At 46.0% G+C, this 18,836-nt stretch overlaps 1 protein-coding gene across 1 annotated transcript; it reads left to right on the forward strand.

Moving 5' to 3' along the window:
- The first annotated feature begins 14,684 nt into the window (after positions 1 to 14,684).
- LOC140223063 (uncharacterized) lies at positions 14,685 to 15,810 on the forward strand. Its single transcript, XM_072294462.1, has one exon. It carries the CDS (start codon positions 15,039 to 15,041, stop codon positions 15,624 to 15,626), a length of 588 nt encoding a protein of 195 aa, XP_072150563.1. The 5' UTR covers positions 14,685 to 15,038; the 3' UTR covers positions 15,627 to 15,810.
- The last annotated feature ends 3,026 nt before the right edge of the window (positions 15,811 to 18,836 follow it).

The following is an 18,836-nucleotide window of genomic DNA, read 5'->3' on the forward strand; positions in this document are numbered from 1 at the left end:
CGCTGCAGAAAGGTTGCAGAGGGGCTTCCACCGTCATTGGGGAAAGGGGCGCGAGGATCCATTCGGTCGCGAGCCAGAGACAAAACTGAGCGGCGGGCGTCGGAGAAGATGAGCCACGCGGCGGGGAGACTCTGAAGCGGGCATGCAACTCGAGTGCGCCTGTCGCGGAAGATCTGGGGGAAAAAGATCTCAAGGGTCCACTGGTCGGATGGAACGGCGTTTGTGAAAGGCTTAGAAGGATCCGACGGTGGGCTGAGTTCGCCGGGGTCGGGATCGGAGTGAAGCGGGAAGGGGTCGGGCCTCAGGGGTCGGAACCGGGCTGAAGGCTAAGCACTCAGGCGTGGCAAAACAGGACAGACGATCAGGGTTAGGATTAAGGTTAACCCGAAAGATTAGGGGTCGGTCGTCACATTAGTTGATGCCACTGAAAGTTCCAAAACTACAGAGTTCTTGTTCAGATTATTTAGAGATGTAGTGAACTTTGTTGGTGCTGAACATGTTGTTCATTTTGTCACTAATAATGCCTCAAACATGGTTGTTGCTGGTAGAAGATTAGAAGATGAGTTCCCATCTATTTATTGGTCCCCTTGTGCTGCCCATTGTTTGAATTTAGTATTGTCTGACTTTGACAAGGAAAATTTAGTGAAGACCACTGTAGCTCATGCATCATCTATTACAAAATATATCTACAACCATTGTTATCCATTATATCTAATGAGGAAGTTCACTAAGGGTCATGAAATTCTTCGGCCAGCGCAAACTCGTTTTGCTACAAATTTTGTTGCTTTGCAAAGCATATACAAGCACAAGGCTGATCTTCATGCAATGGTTGTCTGTAGTGAGTGGACTAACTCTGCATATTATAAGGATCCACAAGGGAAAAAATTTACCAAAGATATGCTAGATCAGAACTTTTGGAAAGATTGTGCTGTTGTCTGTCAATTATCAGAACCAATTGTTAGGGTGTTGAGAATTGTGGACAGTGATAAGAGACCTGCAATGGGCTATCTATTTGCAGCCTTCCATGCTTCTAGAGAGGAAATTGAGAAGATGTTTCAGAGGAAGAAGGAGTTAGTTAAGCCCTTTTTGGAATACATAGATGCATGATGGGATAAATACTTTGATAAGAATATTCATGCTGCCGGCTTTTGGTTCAATCCTAATAACCAGTATAATGATCAACTAAGAGAGAAGTATAGTTTCACTACTTCTGGAGTTCTTTATATCATTGAAAAATATGCTGGGAAAGATATAGCTCTTCGGAGTTCTTTGACAAGAGAGATGAGAATTTTTAGAATGGGAGAAGGTGATTTTGGACGTTCAACCGCTATAAATGATCGACAACACATGCTTGCTGGTAACTACGCTTTCATTATATTGTTGTCTTGTAATTTTTTGTTATATTTTAGCACCTTTAATTTTTTTTTCTTTCACACAGATGAGTGGTGGCAAACCTATGGCTGCAGCGCTCCAAATTTACAAAAGTTGGCCTTGCGTGTGTTAAGCCAAACTTGTAGTGCTTCAGGATGTGAGAGGAACTGGAGTTTGTTTGAGCATGTACACAGCAAAAAGAGGAACAGACTTGAGCATCAGAGGCTAAATGATATTGTTTATGTTCATTGCAACTTGAGATTGCACCAAAGGTACCTTTTTGTTTTGCTTCATTACAACTTACAAGAGATGCATTGCTGTTCATTTTGTTTCTAGAAATAATACATGATTATATTCATTTTTTCCTACATTAGGTCAAAAAACGGTTACAAATTATGATCCAATCAGTTTGGATGAGATTCGAAAGGGAAATGAAACATGGACAGTAGAAGATAATCACCACGTCTAAACTTGGAAGAGCTAAATGAATTCCGTGATGAATTTGCTTCTTTGAGTATACAATGTAGTGATGGTAATATCAAGTGTTCAAATTGTTTCTTTTCAGCAATCAGCATACATGTTTGCCTATGTTAGCATCTAACTTGATAATGTTTTTCAGATTTAGAGCTAAACTTGGATGAGGATGAGGCCGATACAATGGAAGAAAATGAAGTAATGGCTGCTGTCAACGAAAATGTGCTGGATGATCTTGATATTGCATTTGATGAAGATTTGGAAGTAAGTCCGAGTGCTGCAGCTGAAGTTCAAGATTGGGTGCCATTTTACTAGTTGTTGAGTTGTGGCTTTGTGAACTTGTCCGTGTTTGTGACTTTGTGTGGCTATGCATTGTGGTTGTGTACTTGTGTGGTTGTCTTTGCATTGTGTGGCTGTGTGCATTGTGGCTGCCTATTGTCATGTTGTTTGAATTTGTGAACCTGTCCTTATTGTCAAGTTGCTGTTTGAATTTGTGGTTTGCATGTTTAACATTTGAATAGTTGAACTTAGATATTGTCCCTATTGCCAAGTTGCTGTTTGAATTTGTGAACTTGTCCCTATTGAACTTGTATATGTAATTATATATTAATTATGACTGGTATATTCGACCGGTTCAAAGGTATCTTTGGCCGGTTCACTTCTCCGGTTCAAAGTTATCAAACCGACGGTTCAATCGGTTTTTAACGATTTGATCAGTGAACCATTAAAACCGAAGGTCTCACCAGTTCGATGACCGGTCCGGTCCTAATAACTTTGGACGCCATACGCTGGAGGAAAAAAAATCACGGGAGCGTGAAGTTGTTTTGTCACTTCACCGGTGAAGAGGAGAAGGACGGGGCGTAGTCAAGTCGAGCGCCCGGCGCAAAGTAAAAAAGACAGCATCTTGTCAGGAAGCAGGAAGGGAATGCGCTTCCATTCTGTGAATGGTTGTTAGTAATATTTTTTTAATTCAAAGTGGGACTTACTATTGGCACACGACAAGAAGCTAAACATTGGAGCGTTTTTTGCTGGACTAGCTACCTGTGACGTGGCTTCCTTTGCCCCGAGGCAACAGACTATACGCTGCTCCTGCTCACACACTTACTAGCTCAAACAGGAGGAGAGAGACGAAAGAACTGGGATAACAGGGCAGCTTCGAATAACAGTGGTGTTCGGCTGATGGTTTCTCCAACTGAAAAATACTGTTCCTGTTGTTTTGTGTGAGAGAAAAATAGCTGATAAGCTCAACCGAACAGGCCGAACGTGTTGTGGGAGAGTTGGGCTTCAGGATATGTGCGAACTAAGCGAGAAGTGAAGCACTAGCGCAACATTTTTTCCACTGTTCATCACATAATGTAATTTATCAGCTAGCTTAGAGTAGCTGTAGCGTGTAAAACTTGAGGGGCTAAAGGAGTCTTTTAAGTTTGGCCTCGTGACTATACGCTGGAGGGGAGGGTGCTAAGGAAATTTTCAGAGCACCTGCTGCCCAACTGGGCTCCCGGTGCCATGGAACACAAAATAATTGCTGTAAACTCACTCCCTCCGCTCGGAAGTATGTTGGAGCTTGCAATTGAATAAAAAACGACATGCTCTTAGTATTCAATGTTTTCATGAGTCCCACAGTTCGATGCCTCACGCTGGAGCAAATTTTGCAAAACTAGCTTAGGTGAGTTACTTTGTGCTAGCACTACCCCCTATACTTAAACGCTAGAGCTACTCTTAGAGCTACACCGCTAGAGAGGGCCTTAGCACGGTGCATGTTAAAAGCAAGTACATTGCTACACGTCAGCGATCTAGTAGGTCGTCTCATGCAGTGCCATGTAGAATTTTTGATGATGTGGAGAAGAGAGCGCGAGGAGAGAGAAAAATGTTGTTTCGCGAAACAACCGCCTCATGAGCTAAATTGTAGGACTACGAGACAACTCAACAACCATTGTGCGAGTTATTGTTGCCATGCAACTCATAATATTTTTTTTTATATGCACAAATTAAGCAATTATATAGCTCTACCAGTTAACTTATAGGATTACGTGTTAATGGATAAGACCATCTGTTGCGACACCAATATACTTGCCCGGACGACGTGGATCATCGGTAATGTGGATGGTGTATCATCATTCGGGTCCTCCATGTGTAGCTAGCGTGCCAACTGGAGTCCAGGGCCCACGCTCGCTCAAAGGAAAGAAAAAAAGAGGCCAGGGCCCACGCTACAAGGCAAGACTGCCCTTTTATAAGGACGGATGATATACTTTGTCGTCCGTCCTTCCAGCCTGGGGCGTTCCAAAGCTGAAACACTGTCTGCCACGTAGATCGAGCTTCGATTCTCAGACGAACATGTCGCTGACATGCACACCGGAGCAATCGAAAGCTCGAGACCGGATCCGCATCTGCGTATCCGCCGCCCTGCGGCGTCGCGTACAAAAAGCTCAGCTCGGACATGTGGCCGTCTGCGACGACGTCGCCTGCCATTAGCAGTAGCCAAGTACTCTCCGATCCAGAAGCCGAGGACCCCCGGCCTCCTCCTCCTCGGCCTTCCTGCCGGCACGTCGGTGGCGGTGGGTTGCATGATGCGCGCGTGCCACCACGGCAGTACGGCACCACGCACGCACCCTTTGGCGAAAGCAGGGCAGCAGGGCCATCGGCCTCTGGCCCGGCTGCATGCCACCCGTCGGGACGAATCGATGGCGCAACCACGTGGGCGCCACGCCCCCTCGGCCCTCACCTCTCGCGGTCTCGCTCGCTGTTCACCAGTCTCCCACCGAGGGCGCGGCGGCCACCTCCGTGGGAAAGGCTGTCGCGTCCGTGCAAGGGATGGAGAAGGGACACGCAAGGCAGCCACGGCACATGATCCCCGTCGTGCTCATGCACGTTCTTGTGCGTGTCAGTGTGTGTGTGCAGCGCAACCCCCGGCGGTGGACGACGCCCGTCCGGCCGTCCACTTTGGCTCGTGCCGACCGGGTCCTTTTCCTTTTGTTTCTTTCGCCAGCGGCTAGCCCGGGGGACCTTGCTGCTGCTACTAGAGAACGAGATCCGCCTTGGAGGCTTGCACCAGTGGCCATTGTCTCTCATCCTGTCCACTCCCGCCGCAGCCTAAAGCTAGAACGCAGCCCAAGAAGCAGCATCGTGGATGATCGTTTCAACTTAACCTATTACCTATGATTATCTTGTCATTTCCTTTGGCCCTTTCATTCAGTTATATACGTACAGTACAGGGTATGTCGTGGGCGTTTAATTTTACCTATGTGCAAATAATATTGCCCGTGCACAAGTGCATTTTAGAGGTAAAAGGAGCTGTTACAAAATTGGCGGCCTCACCATCAGCCGCGGATTCACTTCATACATCTTAAATAAATCTGAATGCTCACTGAACCATGCTTTGAGTCCTAGCTAGTACCGTATGGCAACCACCGACACGAGTCTAGCTAGTTGCAGTCCATTGCACAACCTAATTGCGCCTCGCCAACAACTGCTCAGTCTATCAGATACTCCTACATGGGCTTTATTCAGTTGAGCTCTCACTGTGTCACGATCATTTGCGAGAGGACGTTTCAGCAAGACCTAGACAGTGATGCATGCGAGTGTACTGCTCCAACGCCCGATAAGGGCTAAACCAATTAATACTCGGTCGGGGTGCCCGAAATTAATAGATGACTCATTAGGCATGTACAACCTTGTAGATAACTGCTGTCAGTAAGAACTTGTCATGTTATACAAAAACAACAACGTAAACAACTTATATAATGATTTATCCATGTAGCTGTCTGAAAACTAATTAATTCATGCATAGACACACTACCTGATGATTAAGAACAAGTTTTATCTTTGTATGCTATTTTGTGGCTTGTCTATGAGAATGGATAGTTTATGTTGTTGATGAGGATGCAACCCAATCAAAAAGGACTTAAGTATATTTTTATTTTATTTTTTCCTTTTGCATGCCTTAGCCTTAAGGAGTTTTTTATGAACTATATTTGTGAAGGGTTAAATTGCAAAATGGCAATAGAATCCTTCTGCAACCTCCTAGACTTCTCCCGCATCTGTCTTCCATCCAGCTTCCTGGTTCCATGAGCTTCACCCAGTGGTGGAGTCAGAAATTGGAATTTTATCTTATTAGAGGGGGTCAGTAGTATTAAAGTTTTCAAAAATTCAATCAAAATTTGAATTTTATAGTGAAAACTTGCATCGCTTAGGGGAGGCCTGGCCCATGCTGTCCCCCCTCTGCCTACGCCACTGGCTCGCCTGAAATCCATTGCACACAGTGGTAGATTCGTCAATTCCTTTTGGCTATGGCATATTCAATCCTATACGCACCTCCTTGGCTTGTCTTAGGCGTGGATGCAGAGCTGTGCTGTCGGATTTGAAGGTCCAGCGCCACCGGGTCTACATGGCCGCCGCGGTGTAGCCGGCGGCCAAGTAATCGATTTCTCACTCGATCTAAAGGGGACGGCGCTCGCTTGTACAGTAGGTGACGAACACGTTGCTTGGCTTGGGAGCACAAGCCGCTGTCGTCATCTCACTAGACGACGGCTTGTTTCTCTTTCTTCAGTAATTGTTGCACACGTAGGACAGAGTCGTTGCCGTGGCACAAAAAAGACGGCAGCCATATATGCGTTGTACTTGCCCTTATTTCTTGGATGGTACTGTATGCATCGCAAATGGAAGCAACATTTCTTAATTATATTGTCGGTCCAAAATTAGAGTGAGGCCATTTTCATATTTCATATAGGCCATTAAAATGACTAAATTAAAATGCCACTAACGATCACTCCCTCCTGTCACACATTCAAGTCAGTTTGGTTTTCATGAGGCTATTACTCCTTTCTTTTTTGTTGTTGTAACTGCTAATATACAAAAATTGATAGATCGACAATATAAAATTGATGTCAGTACATTCATAATTGGAAATAGTTTCATAATGCACAATCCTTTTTATTCTAGATGCCATATTATTTAACGACATTGCAAGTTAATCAAAGTTTCACTTTTTTATTGACCGTGATGATTTGCTAAACAACTAGTATACCTATAATCGGCAGGGGTATCTCATACACTATGCATGCATGTCCAAAGGATTGCTAACTCTATTTTTAGTATGTCAAGATTAATTTGATTTGACCCTAGTTATTTGACCCGGTACTAAGATCCTCCTTTAGTACCGAAGTAGCAATACCGGTTCCACAACCGGTACTAAAGGGACCGCTTCCCCAGCAGTGTTGTGTCTCCAGCAAAGGTGCAAAGTTCAAACACACATATTGGTGTTGTCCGTCAGGGGCAGGAAGGTGCAGCAATAAACATTGATATGGAACCCGCTGACGATGAGCAAGAATGGCTCCATCGGAATGATACATATACAAGGCCGTTTAGGTGCACCACCGATCCTGTGTATGGTCCACTGCTTGATACGGAAGTTCAATGTACATGAACAGGTATTACCATAAATTCATGGATGTTTCACTTGTTTGATTTAATTCCATGCAAGATCTAAGTATTAGTGGAGACTTTCCATAGGTGGTGTTGAACGGATGTATCCAAAGGAACGTGAGATGGAAAAAGGATAGGCAGAAGAAGAGAAGAGAAGATATGCAGGATTAACAGAAGAGAAAAAAAACAGTAGGCTAGCCATGCCTGCGAGCCAGCGTCGTGGAGATAATTTTTGTCAGATGCCTGGTACGTACTTATCTGTTAGTACATGGCATACAGTTTGGGTGGACTGGTCCTGTTGTATCCTAATTTGCTTTCATTTTAACGTTAAATAATGACGTGAATAGGTGAGGTTACCATGATCGATGGTGTATCGCCTGTTCTTGCTTCATGTAAGCCTCTTTGACCGTATCATCTGATTGGTGTGTGCATATTTTGTAGATGATATGGTTACGTCTGTGGTGCAGGTGTTACTGAACGTGGGACGCCAGCTGGGGCCTTGCTTACCAGTAATATAGGTCGGTCGTTTTCATACGCCCTGCTTACTATTTAAAATATGCTGATTTTTTCATGTCTGAGCTGTAGGTGGTGCTGTTCTGTCGAACCCTGGGGGAACCATGCAGTCTGTCGTAACCCAGACTGCAACAGTGCGTGAGCCAGCCAAGGAACCTAACGCGTCTGGACTATGGGAGCCAGACGATCCCATGCACGGAATCGAAGGTATCTATATCGTAGCTGGGTCTAGGCTGATCACATATATGGGAGTTGAGTTATCGTTAATTAATTTTTACATTCTACGTTCTATTGAAACAGAGAACGATTTGGATGAGATGGGAACAGGAAGGTTCCGACATGTTTGATGACCCGGAACAGAAGGTCCCAACATGTTTGATGATGATAAGGCTAGGGTCTATCACCAAAGGGGTGCGTTTGATTATAAAATTTAATACACATCTTGGCTCGCATGAAATATTTATTTGTTGTTGTCTTCACTCCTGCAGATGTCCAGTACGAGTACCATAGAGATCCCAATATGGTTCCTCTGGGTCCTTATCCATATGATGGAGTGTACAATAATCTTCCTAGGAAGCATCATGTCTTGAAGAAGGTCAAAAACTGTGAGTACTGCAATGTGACGGTGAAGGTCCTGCTTTCTACTATAGGAATGGGAAGGTGCACACACACATATATACATACACACACACACCAGAAGTTCCGCGTGAGCTACGTCGGTTATTTACGAGTCAAATAGATAAGGATGCAAGGGATTTTAGAAAGCACATACGGTACTTCAACTCACATTTCTCATTCACCAGCTTTAGGGTTTCCATTGATCGTCGTCTTGCATCCACAAGAGGTATTGGCGTGTATACCTTTAAGGCATATGGTCAGATTTACCATAAGCTGGATCCACTTGTGCTAAGTGGGAAAGGGTCGCGACATATGCAGCTCTACATTTATGATACAGATGATAGTATTGCTCATCGTGTTAAGAGGTCCCTTAATCTTGATGAGAACTTGATTCATTTGATCTGTGGTGTTTTAATAAGGGGCAATCCATACGTCCAGCTATTCACGTCCCTGGGTACTCTCGTAGATATTCAAGAATACATGATTGAGCTAAATACCAAGATTTCGGTTGATCAGAGAAGATATAATGCCCTAGCAATGGATCAGATTGCGGCTATTTGGGTCGATGGGAATGATCCTCAGCATCGTTTCTCCAGGAGCATAGTGATATATGGGAAATCAAATGACCCACACTATATAAGAGCGTACCATGATTGCTATGACCCATTGGCATACCCTTTATTTTGTGGATCATGGCCTTACCACTAGGTCCCCAATGGCCTGCGGGGGATTCGGTATAGCATGTTGGGTTGGGCCAGCAAGAAGACTTCGACTAGGGAGACGAAGAATGGAATTGAAGAAGGCAGCATAGTATAAGATAACAGAATGGAACACCAACCAACGAGTAAGTGGTGGATTTGGATGAAGTCTCGCAGAAGAAGAGTTTTCCCCGATGGTGAAACCGGTTGGGAGGACAAAATGATAGAATTTTGAGATCCACTGCCATCCAAGCCAAAACGGAAATATACGTACGTGAATCGCAAGAGAAAAGGTTTGTGTGTTTGATGCATGTTCCCATGCTTTTATCATTTGATCCAACTGTAACCATAACATGAAATTGTGTGACTACGATGATCCAGGAGCGCCACAAGATGAAGGAAGCCAGGATGCAAGGGATGGGAACAATCGTGTTCAAAGATAGAGAAGGGGGACACTGCGTGTATGTAGTAATTAATTCATGGTTGCCTTCATATTTCATCATAGTATATATAAATATTTATATCTTTTTGTTTTCTACACAGAGCCGCATCATGATGAAACACATGATTACAGATGGTGAGGTCTTTTTATAGGAAGGTGTATTATTGATATTGTTCTATTATAATGTTATCATTCCTATTAATTTGCATGCTGGGACCAATGCCATTTTCTAATATATTTTTATAGAACATGGCCATGATAGTGATAATGAGGAAGACATGTACGAAGATGTCGAAGGACTAGGTGTGTGTGTTTGTACATTGTATGATTGTGTTATGCCAATGTTTATTATAATGCTAACATGTTGGGAGGTTGTTTAGAAATCGGTGGGTCATGTATCTACATCAGCGCGAGGGAGTACAAGTGTTACAAGCTTTAGATCTGTGAAGGTCAATTCAATGTGTTCTTTCATGCTGGTCACCTATTCCAACAATTATTGGTTGATTGGCATGTTAAGGTGGAGTCAATGCGCCTAGACTGGTACTCGAAGCCGTGACACCAAGTGTTGATTTGTGTAGATCTCTATTAGGTGAGACCTATTACACTATGATGAAAAAATGATAATATATACAATCAAACTAACCAATATATCTTAATACTTTTGCGATGAATAGGGGCTGCTTGACACTCTCGCCACTAGGGAGGCTAATGCTTCCAAGGCAAGGGTTAGGATTGTTCTGAGCAAAGACTTTCCTGGGTGTGATTGTGATGTTCAGTGTAGGTTCATGGATGCAATGACCCTGGTAGCACGTTATGGCAAGCCCGATTATTTCGTCATGATGACGTGCAATCCATATTAGGATGAGATAATGGTAGAGTTGTTGCATTTGCAGACTCCACAAGACCAGCCCGATGTTGTTGCCCGAGTGTACCATGCTAAACTATTAGATCTCCATGATTTCTTGATCAAGAAGGGTCATCTCAGCACTGTTGTTGCATGGGCACATGTAACCGAATTTCAGAAGAGGGGTCTGCCACATGAGCACTTTCTATTGGTTATGGAGGCCGAAAGCAAGTTAACGAGTCTTGATGATTATGATAAGTACATATTGGTAGAAATTCCTGACCCAGATAAATATCCTTAGTTGCACCAGATTGTTGTCAAGCATATGATGCACGGTCCGTGCGGTACTCTCAACAAGGATTGTCCATGCATGGTAGACGGACAGTGCCGTTTCCGCTATCCACGACAGTTTAGTGCAATGACAAAACAAGGCAAGGACACATACCCAATATATAGAGGGAGGGAAGATGGGCAGAGAGTGAAGATTAGAGGAGAGGAATTGGATAATAGGTGGGTGGTGCCTTATAATCCAGTGCTACTTATGAGGTATAACTACCATATCAATGTTGAGATTTGTAGCAGCATCAAGTCAGTTCAATACCTCTACAAATACATATATAAAGACCATGATCGTGCATCGTATACTGTTGATGCAAAAGGGAATGAGCACGTGGTAATCAACGAGATCAAACAGTATCGTGATGCAAGGATGATAACAGCTATAGAAGCGGTCTACAGGTTGTTTGGTTTTAAGTTGTTCTCAATGTGGCCTCCTGTCCTGCAGATGCAAGTACACCTCCCCGGTATGCACATGGTTTCCTACAAGTCAATAGACAACCTCAAAGATGTTGTGGCGTGTGCGAAATCCCAAAGATCAATGCTAACTGAGTACTTCAAGGTGAACGCAGTCAATCCTAAGGCCCGCCAATACCTATACAAGGAGTTCCCAGAGTACTTCATGTGGAACAAGGCTGGAAAATACTGGAAACCAAGAGTTGCAAAAGAAAGCTTCAGATTAGTAGATTGGTGTATGCAAATCCCAATGAAGGTGATAGATACTACCTTCGGGTGCTGCTGAATCATGTTAGGGGTGCAACATCATATGAGAACCTCAGAACTTGGTGTGGTGTTAGATATGAGACTTTTAGAGCAGCTGCTGAAGCGATGGGGTTTGTAGATACCGACAAGTCATTAGATGATTGTCTCACTGAATGTGCCTTGGTCAGGTTTCCTTCTTCTCTCTGTAGACTTTTTGCCACTATTATGGTTTTCTCTTCGCAGACTTTTTGCCACTATCATCTTTGGGACAAGCATTATGAATAATTGGCTGAGAATTTCCATCATGCTAATGAGAACAACATTATTGTTGAGCAGATGGTGCTCCGTGATATTTCATACCATCTGACGTCCATGGGAAAAGACATTAGGCACTATGACCTTCCAAAGCTACATGAGTCAGGTTAGTTTGTCTCTCCAAATCATGCACGTCAATGGTATAGTTATATATTTAATGTATTTTGATTTTGACATGTTTATTTGTTATTTCAGACGATCAACGCACTAGGAACCATTACAGGGAGCTTACAGAGGACATGTAAAACACCTGAAGATCATAGATACACTTAATGCAAAACAAAAGGCAGGTTTCGAGGAGATACTTGACCATGTAATGAAGGGCAAAGGACATGTTTTCTTTGTGGATGGTCCCGGAGGCATCGGTAAGATGTACTTATATAAGGCATTGATTGCAAAGGTGCGCTCTATGGATTTAATTGCCATAGCTACAGCAACATCTGGTATAGCAGCATCCATCATGCCTGGTGGATGCACTGCCCACTCTTGGTTCAAGATTCCAATCAAGTTGGATGATAGCACTATATGTAGTTTTACAAAGCAGAGTGGGACAACTGAATTGCTTAGGAGGGCATCTCTTATAATTTGGAATGAGGTAGCAATGACTAAGAGACAGGCAGTTGAGGCACTAGATAGGACACTACAGGATGTAATGGATTGTCCACAACCATTTGGTGGTGAGGTCATGTTATTAGGAGGTGACTTTAGACAGGTTCTTCAAGTCGTGGAACATGGTACAAGAGCACAGATCACTGATACTACTTTGCTAAAGTCGTACATATGGGAAAGTATTTGGTGCATCTGGTTGACCCAAAACATGAGAGCACAGTCCGATGCTTGGTTCGCAGATTATCTGTTGAGGATCGGTAACGACACTAAGGAAACAATTGGTGATGATTATGTGCAGTTGCCCGATGACATTTTTATTGATAGCCCGACAGATGACATCTTTATTGGTATGCTCATTGACCACGTATTCCCAAACCTTCATGTTAATTGTACATCTGCAAACTACATGCGCGAACGTGCTATCCTTTCCACTAGGAATGAGCACATGGATGCAGTGAATGCACTAATGATTGATAGGTTCCTAGGTAGTAAATAGGTGTACTACAGTTTTGATTATATAGAGGATGACCCACAGAATAATTATCCTCTGGATTTCTCAATTCAATCACACCGAATGGGTTGCCTCCACATGAGTTGACGATAAAGAAGAATTTTCCTGTCATCCTACTCCATAATCTTGCCCCTCACAATGGCCTGTGTAATGGTACCCGTCTGATTGTGAGAGAATTTCAGAAGAATTCTATCGATGCCGAGATTGTTAATGGACAACATGCGGGAAAAAGGGTATTCATACCCAGGATAACAATATCCCCTTCTGAAGATCTATCTCTTCCCAAGTTCAAGCGCAAGCAATTCCCCATTCGGCTGAGCTTCGCTATGACCATTAACAAAGCGCAAGGTCAGACAATACCAAATGTGGGTATCTACCTCCCCGAGCCTGTTTTTTCACATGGGCAGCTGTATGTGGCTCTATCTAGAGGTGTTTCTCGTGAGACAACGTGGGTTCTTGCTAGAAAGAATAAGGATATGGATCTCTCTGGAAAAGGCACAAAGAACATTGTTTATAGAGATGTCTTGGAGTCGTGAGGTGTGTTAGTTTTATTTTCATATTTTATAATTTGTCTTGGATCCCATGTTTATTGAAAATAACACTATATATTGTTCCTGCAGTTTCTATGCTCCAAGATTGTGTGCGGCTTATGGTACATGAAGAGTCTAGGAAATGCAGTTTCTACGCTTCAAGATTGTGTGCGGCTTATGGTACATGAAGAGTCTAGGAAATGCACGAAACAATTTAGTATAGATGCATTTTTGTAAAAAGGAACCTACGAGCTACTGAATCCGTGTTTGAAAACTAAACTTATCAGTAGTATGTGGTGGTGTAACAGACTGTCATCTTAACTTGTCTATCTCTGTATTATATATGTATGGACAATCTAATATATTCTGTACGATGTTATGTATGTTCTTATCTTTCATGGCAATTTAATACATCTTTTTATGTGTGGTGAACACATTTCTGTTTACTGCATCCTCTGTCCATAGAGGTGAAGACGGAGGAGCAGAGTCGCTTGGGGCGTCATCCGAGGTGATATGTTCTCTTGGAAGCAAATTGTCCAATTCTGGATATGGTTCCTATGGAAAAGGCAGAAGTGGCTCGTCATAGCGGTTGTGGTGTTGTGTGTTGCTGCTGGGCCTCGAATGAATAATGTGGGAGTTGTTGTGTGCCAGTTGGTGTGTTGTGGCCGGGCCTCAGAAAATAAATTGGATTATGGTGTGTTATGAAATGAATCGATTGCATTTTAACATTCTTTAAGCGGCACTTTCCGTAGTGTCAAATTCAATAAGTACTCCAAACAAACAGTACTCCAAACATGAAATTGTTTGTGGCCCTTATGTTAGTACTACTCTCCTTCGTGTCGTGATGTGTCAAACGCGGTGTAGCAGATGCGGACTTCGGGGGTGTTTGGAAGGCAGGGGCTAAACTTTAGCCCCTGTCACATCAGATGTTTGGACACTAATTAGGAGTATTAAAATAGGCTAATTACAAAACTAATTGCGCAACCCCTAAGCTAAATCGCGAGACGAACCTATTAAGTCTAATTAGTCCATGGTTTGACAATGTGGTGCTACAGTAACCATTTGCTAATGATGGATTAATTAGGTTTAATAGATTCGTCTCGAGATTTAGCCTAGAGGTTCTGCTATTAGTTTTGTAATTAGCTCATATTTAGTTCTCCTAATTAGCATCCGAACATCCGATGTGACAGGACTCAAGTTTAACCCTATCTCCCAACCACCCTCTTCCCCTGTTAGCCATAAAGCGCGCACAAAACGCCCTCAAAATCACCATCCAATCATCAGCCTATGCTACAGGGGATGGGAATCATATGCCACCCTTTGTAGACCACACCTTTGGCCCTCCGCGGTTGAGCCATCCATCATTCCGGCCTCACCTCCCATCAAAAAGCGCAGCGCGGAGGCACCACTCCCCCCACCCCAACCGCATCTCCTCCGTCCATCTTCCCCGTCCAGTCCCTGTCAGGCCCATCCCGGCCGTCCGCTCCCTCCCCTACTCGCCGATCACGAGGCCTTCGCTCCCTCTGCCTCGCCGTCGCCGCAGACAAATCGCTCGCACGGACCCCCAAGCCAAAGCCCCCGTCCAAATCACGCAGCACGCCGCCACTGACACAGAGGAGAGAGAGGGAGAGGGAGGGCGCGCGCGGCGGCCGCAATGGCGACGCTGCCGCAGCGGTTCAAGCTGCTGGCGACGCGGTGCGCGGCGGGGGCGCCGAGCCCGTCGAGGAGCCCCGCGCCGGGCTACGCGGGGGCCGCCAGTCCCGGGTACCGCCTGCGCCGCCGGGTCCGGGGTGGCGCGGGGGCAACTGCCAGCGCCAGGCGCCGCGGCCGCCTGCGCCGCTTCCTCTGCCGCAGAGGCGGCGGCGGCGGCGGCGGGACGGAGCCCGTGGCGGCCGCGCGGCAGCAGGAGGAGGACGACGTCAGGAGGCCGCTCTTCGGCGGCGGCCGGGGCCGCACGCTGCGGGATCTGTTCGTGGCGTCCCCGGAGGCCGGGCGCCGCCGCGGGGGATGCAGCTGCGACTGCGGCGACGACGAGGATGACGAGGAAGAAGATGGCGGCGGCGGGAGGGCGGGCGCGGGCGGCGCGGATCCTGGTGGCGGCGGGGGAGCGTGGCGAGGGAGCAGGAGGTTCGGCTCCGGCGGGCTGCGGAGCCTGCTGATGCGGCGGAGCTGGCGGCCGGTGCTGGTGGCCATCCCGGAGGCGGAAGGCGGCAAGATCGAGCTCGGCACCATCGAGGAATAAAAGGAGCAGCAGAAGTGAACCGAACGCATGTTGGGGGATTCTCTTCGCGTCTGCTTCTGCCTCTGTTCTTCTTGCTTTCTCTGCTTCCTCCCCTGGTTTCTTGGCTTCACCTCCCTGTTGGTGACTGCCGCTGTGAATATGATGCGATTGATGAATCAACCAGATCACCTGCCATGCCACGCCACGTATAGCTCTTGTTACTGCGATTCTGCGATTCAGTTTACATGTTTACAGTGCAACCATGGGCAGATGCAGCAAGCCAGCAAGCAAGTCGCTGGATAGTATCCTATACACTGGCCAGTGTGCCGAGGATGTTCTACGACTGGATGAACAATCCATGCCTGGATGCCATTCACGTCCCGTCACGTAGCAGCCGAGCAGGAGCTTGTACAGGCTGCAAGACTCCAGTTGGGAGTGGGAGTCAGCCATCAACCAACCATGGCTGCTGCTGCGTGGTTGAAACCGGAGCCCGGATGTCGGAGCTAGCATTGATTGATTGTAGGTATCCGGACGAGGAACGGTGGGCGCGAGATACGATGTTGATGCCGGCTTAGGGTCTCTCAGTGTATGGATGCACTCCTGGTCCTAAGGTGGGACCACCATAAATTTGACATCACCAGACCCGCAATGCAAAAAACCAGCAGTTGTGTCCATACGTGGAACCCGTCTGACTAAAAAATTCCCTAGCTCCTCTTCCATCCCACGGGTTCTCGTTCATCTCAAATAAAATATCAGTCAAAGTACTCGAAAGTTTACAAGAGTACATAAAAGCTCAAGGCTCCTCCAGAGATACAAATTCCGACATCTTCGACACGATTGGCTCTGCCTCCTCAAGGTACTGCGCATAGGCCTCCTCTGTGCAGTTGCGAGCAACGCCGTCACCAGTCGCCGACAAATCTTCCCTCGGGTAGTATGACTTGACCACAGCAAGGACTTGTTTGCAGACAGCCTTGCAGAGGTCGGCCACTTTGCCCGAAGCAGCCTTCAAGCGCTCGACTAGTGATTGCGGTCCTGCGTCCTCTTCCAAGGGGGCAATGGCGTTCACCAAGTCTTGAGCAGTATCAGTTAACTCTTGAAGCTCGCTTCGAAATCTTCCAACGGTCTGGGCATGATCTCTGCATGCCACCATGGCCATAGCAAGCATCACCCCGTTCTGGATCTTCCTGTCACGCTGATGTTCGTAAGCAGCCTGTGCTTCCGTCAATGCGGCCCGAAAATGTTCAGCTTCATCCGCTACTCGGTCGTGCGCGTTTCTCCAGTCAAGGAGTTGGCTACTCGCAGCAGCCTCTTTCCTCTTGAGCTCTGAAAAAGCGACCAAGTTTAGATAATCGACTACAGTCGGATATACTCGGAACATGGACAGTACTCACCTTGATACTTTTTATTCAAAGACTTGTAGCGGCTCTCCAGTTTCTGCTGCAAGACTTCATGATCTGACCGCTCCACAGCAAAGGATTTTGCTCCAGCTTCATGAACCCTCAAGGATTCCATAAGCCGGGCACACTCCTGCTCCAACTGCTCATTTCGTTCCTGAAGGGCCCGAGTGTTCCTTTGCGTCTAGTCATACAGATCCTGCAAAGCAACGCAATCGGTCAAGTCCCTTAATTACTAAATCTGTTAGACAAGCAAAGAAACCACACCTGGAAGCTTCGAAAAACATCGACAGCTCTCTGGAACTCTGACTCAGACGGAAGCCCGAGTACTGGACCTTGAGTACTCTTTGCAAGATGAGGAGCTGCACCCAAGGCAGTACCTAAGAGATTAACATCAGTCACCTCAATACTACGACTACAATACCAGGACTACAGACACATACCTGGAGCAGTTGGTTCCTTAGATTTCTCTGCATCCACTACAGTCAACGCTCCACCAGTAGACGCTGACAAGGATACATTCCCAGAACCCGAAGCAGCTGAGGGATCTTCCACCGAGCGGATCACTTCTTGAAGCATGGACATAGTAGCTCCAAGGCGACCAGCATCAACTCCGGGTACTTCTTCGATAGTTAAATCCTCCAAAGGAGCAGACAGAGTAGTCAGGGGACACGAATCTACTCCTGCCTCCACAGGGATAGTCTCCTCCACATCCCTACATCAAAATACAAAGTCATGACACGACTTCAAGAAAACTCGAAGACAAACACCAAGGATAAACAACTCACCGAGTTGATCGTGGTGGCAATCGCACACGCTTCTTCTCGGCAACAGGCGGCCGAGTACTCGGCGCCATAAGAGCAGTTGTTGGCACTGTCTTCTCGCCAAGACCCGGGAAACACAGGATCAAGACTACAATACACTTAGACTAACAAAAATAGTCAGGAAGAAAGTTCACCACTAGCAATCACGTTGGACAATAATGAGCCAGTAGCAACTACTGGCGATACTCCCTTTGCGGCCTCCAATACTCCAGCAGGCAAACCCAGGACTGCCTGGTCAGGAACCGGCAGCTTGGTAGCCGACAGACCCTGAGCTATCAGCTCGGGGGCTACTCCAGCATCTGCTGGCGGCATGCCCTCTGGCACCTTCTCAACAAACACAACCTCAACGTCCTGAGCGGTCACGACTACTTCATCCGAAATAGCCTCATCATCACCAAGCACCGCATCGCCAGCCTTTTGTGACAGAAAGTGATTAAAAAGGTTACAAGTTAAAATCCATCAGCTACGAGTACACTGCTACATACCTTGGCACCCTGAGACTTCTCAGGAGGAGAAGTCGAGGCAGACTTAGCAGCAGACATCTTGCGGACTACTCGACGTTTCTTCACAGGAGGAGAGGGCTCGTCCTCTGACTCCTCAACAACAGATTCTTCTTCTTCCGACTGCGCCAAGTAGCCAGCAAGAACTCGGGACTACAAAGACAAGTCGACACTAAAACAATATCCCAAACAGTTCAAAAAGTACAAGTCAAAGTGAAAGACCATACCACTTCTGGCTGATACCAAGCATCAAACTGATGAAGCGTTGAAGGAATAACTGGTACTCCTTGATAGTTTCTGAAAAACTTGGCCAGTAGCGCCTCAACATCATCATTAGAAATATCATCCGGTGACATACGTGACGGGTCATTAAAACTCGAGTACTCCCCACCCAAGTGCGCCTGCTTTTGCAAGGGTTGAATTCTTCTCTTAAGGAATCTGGCCGCCACATTGACTCCAGTCAAACCGAGTGCCTTCAACTCAACAATCTGGTGCAGCAAGTGATCGAGCTCT

The sequence above is a fragment of the Setaria viridis genome, chromosome 6 (genome assembly GCF_005286985.2).
Source record: "Setaria viridis chromosome 6, Setaria_viridis_v4.0, whole genome shotgun sequence".
In the NCBI taxonomy this organism is placed as follows: Eukaryota; Viridiplantae; Streptophyta; class Magnoliopsida; order Poales; family Poaceae; genus Setaria; species Setaria viridis.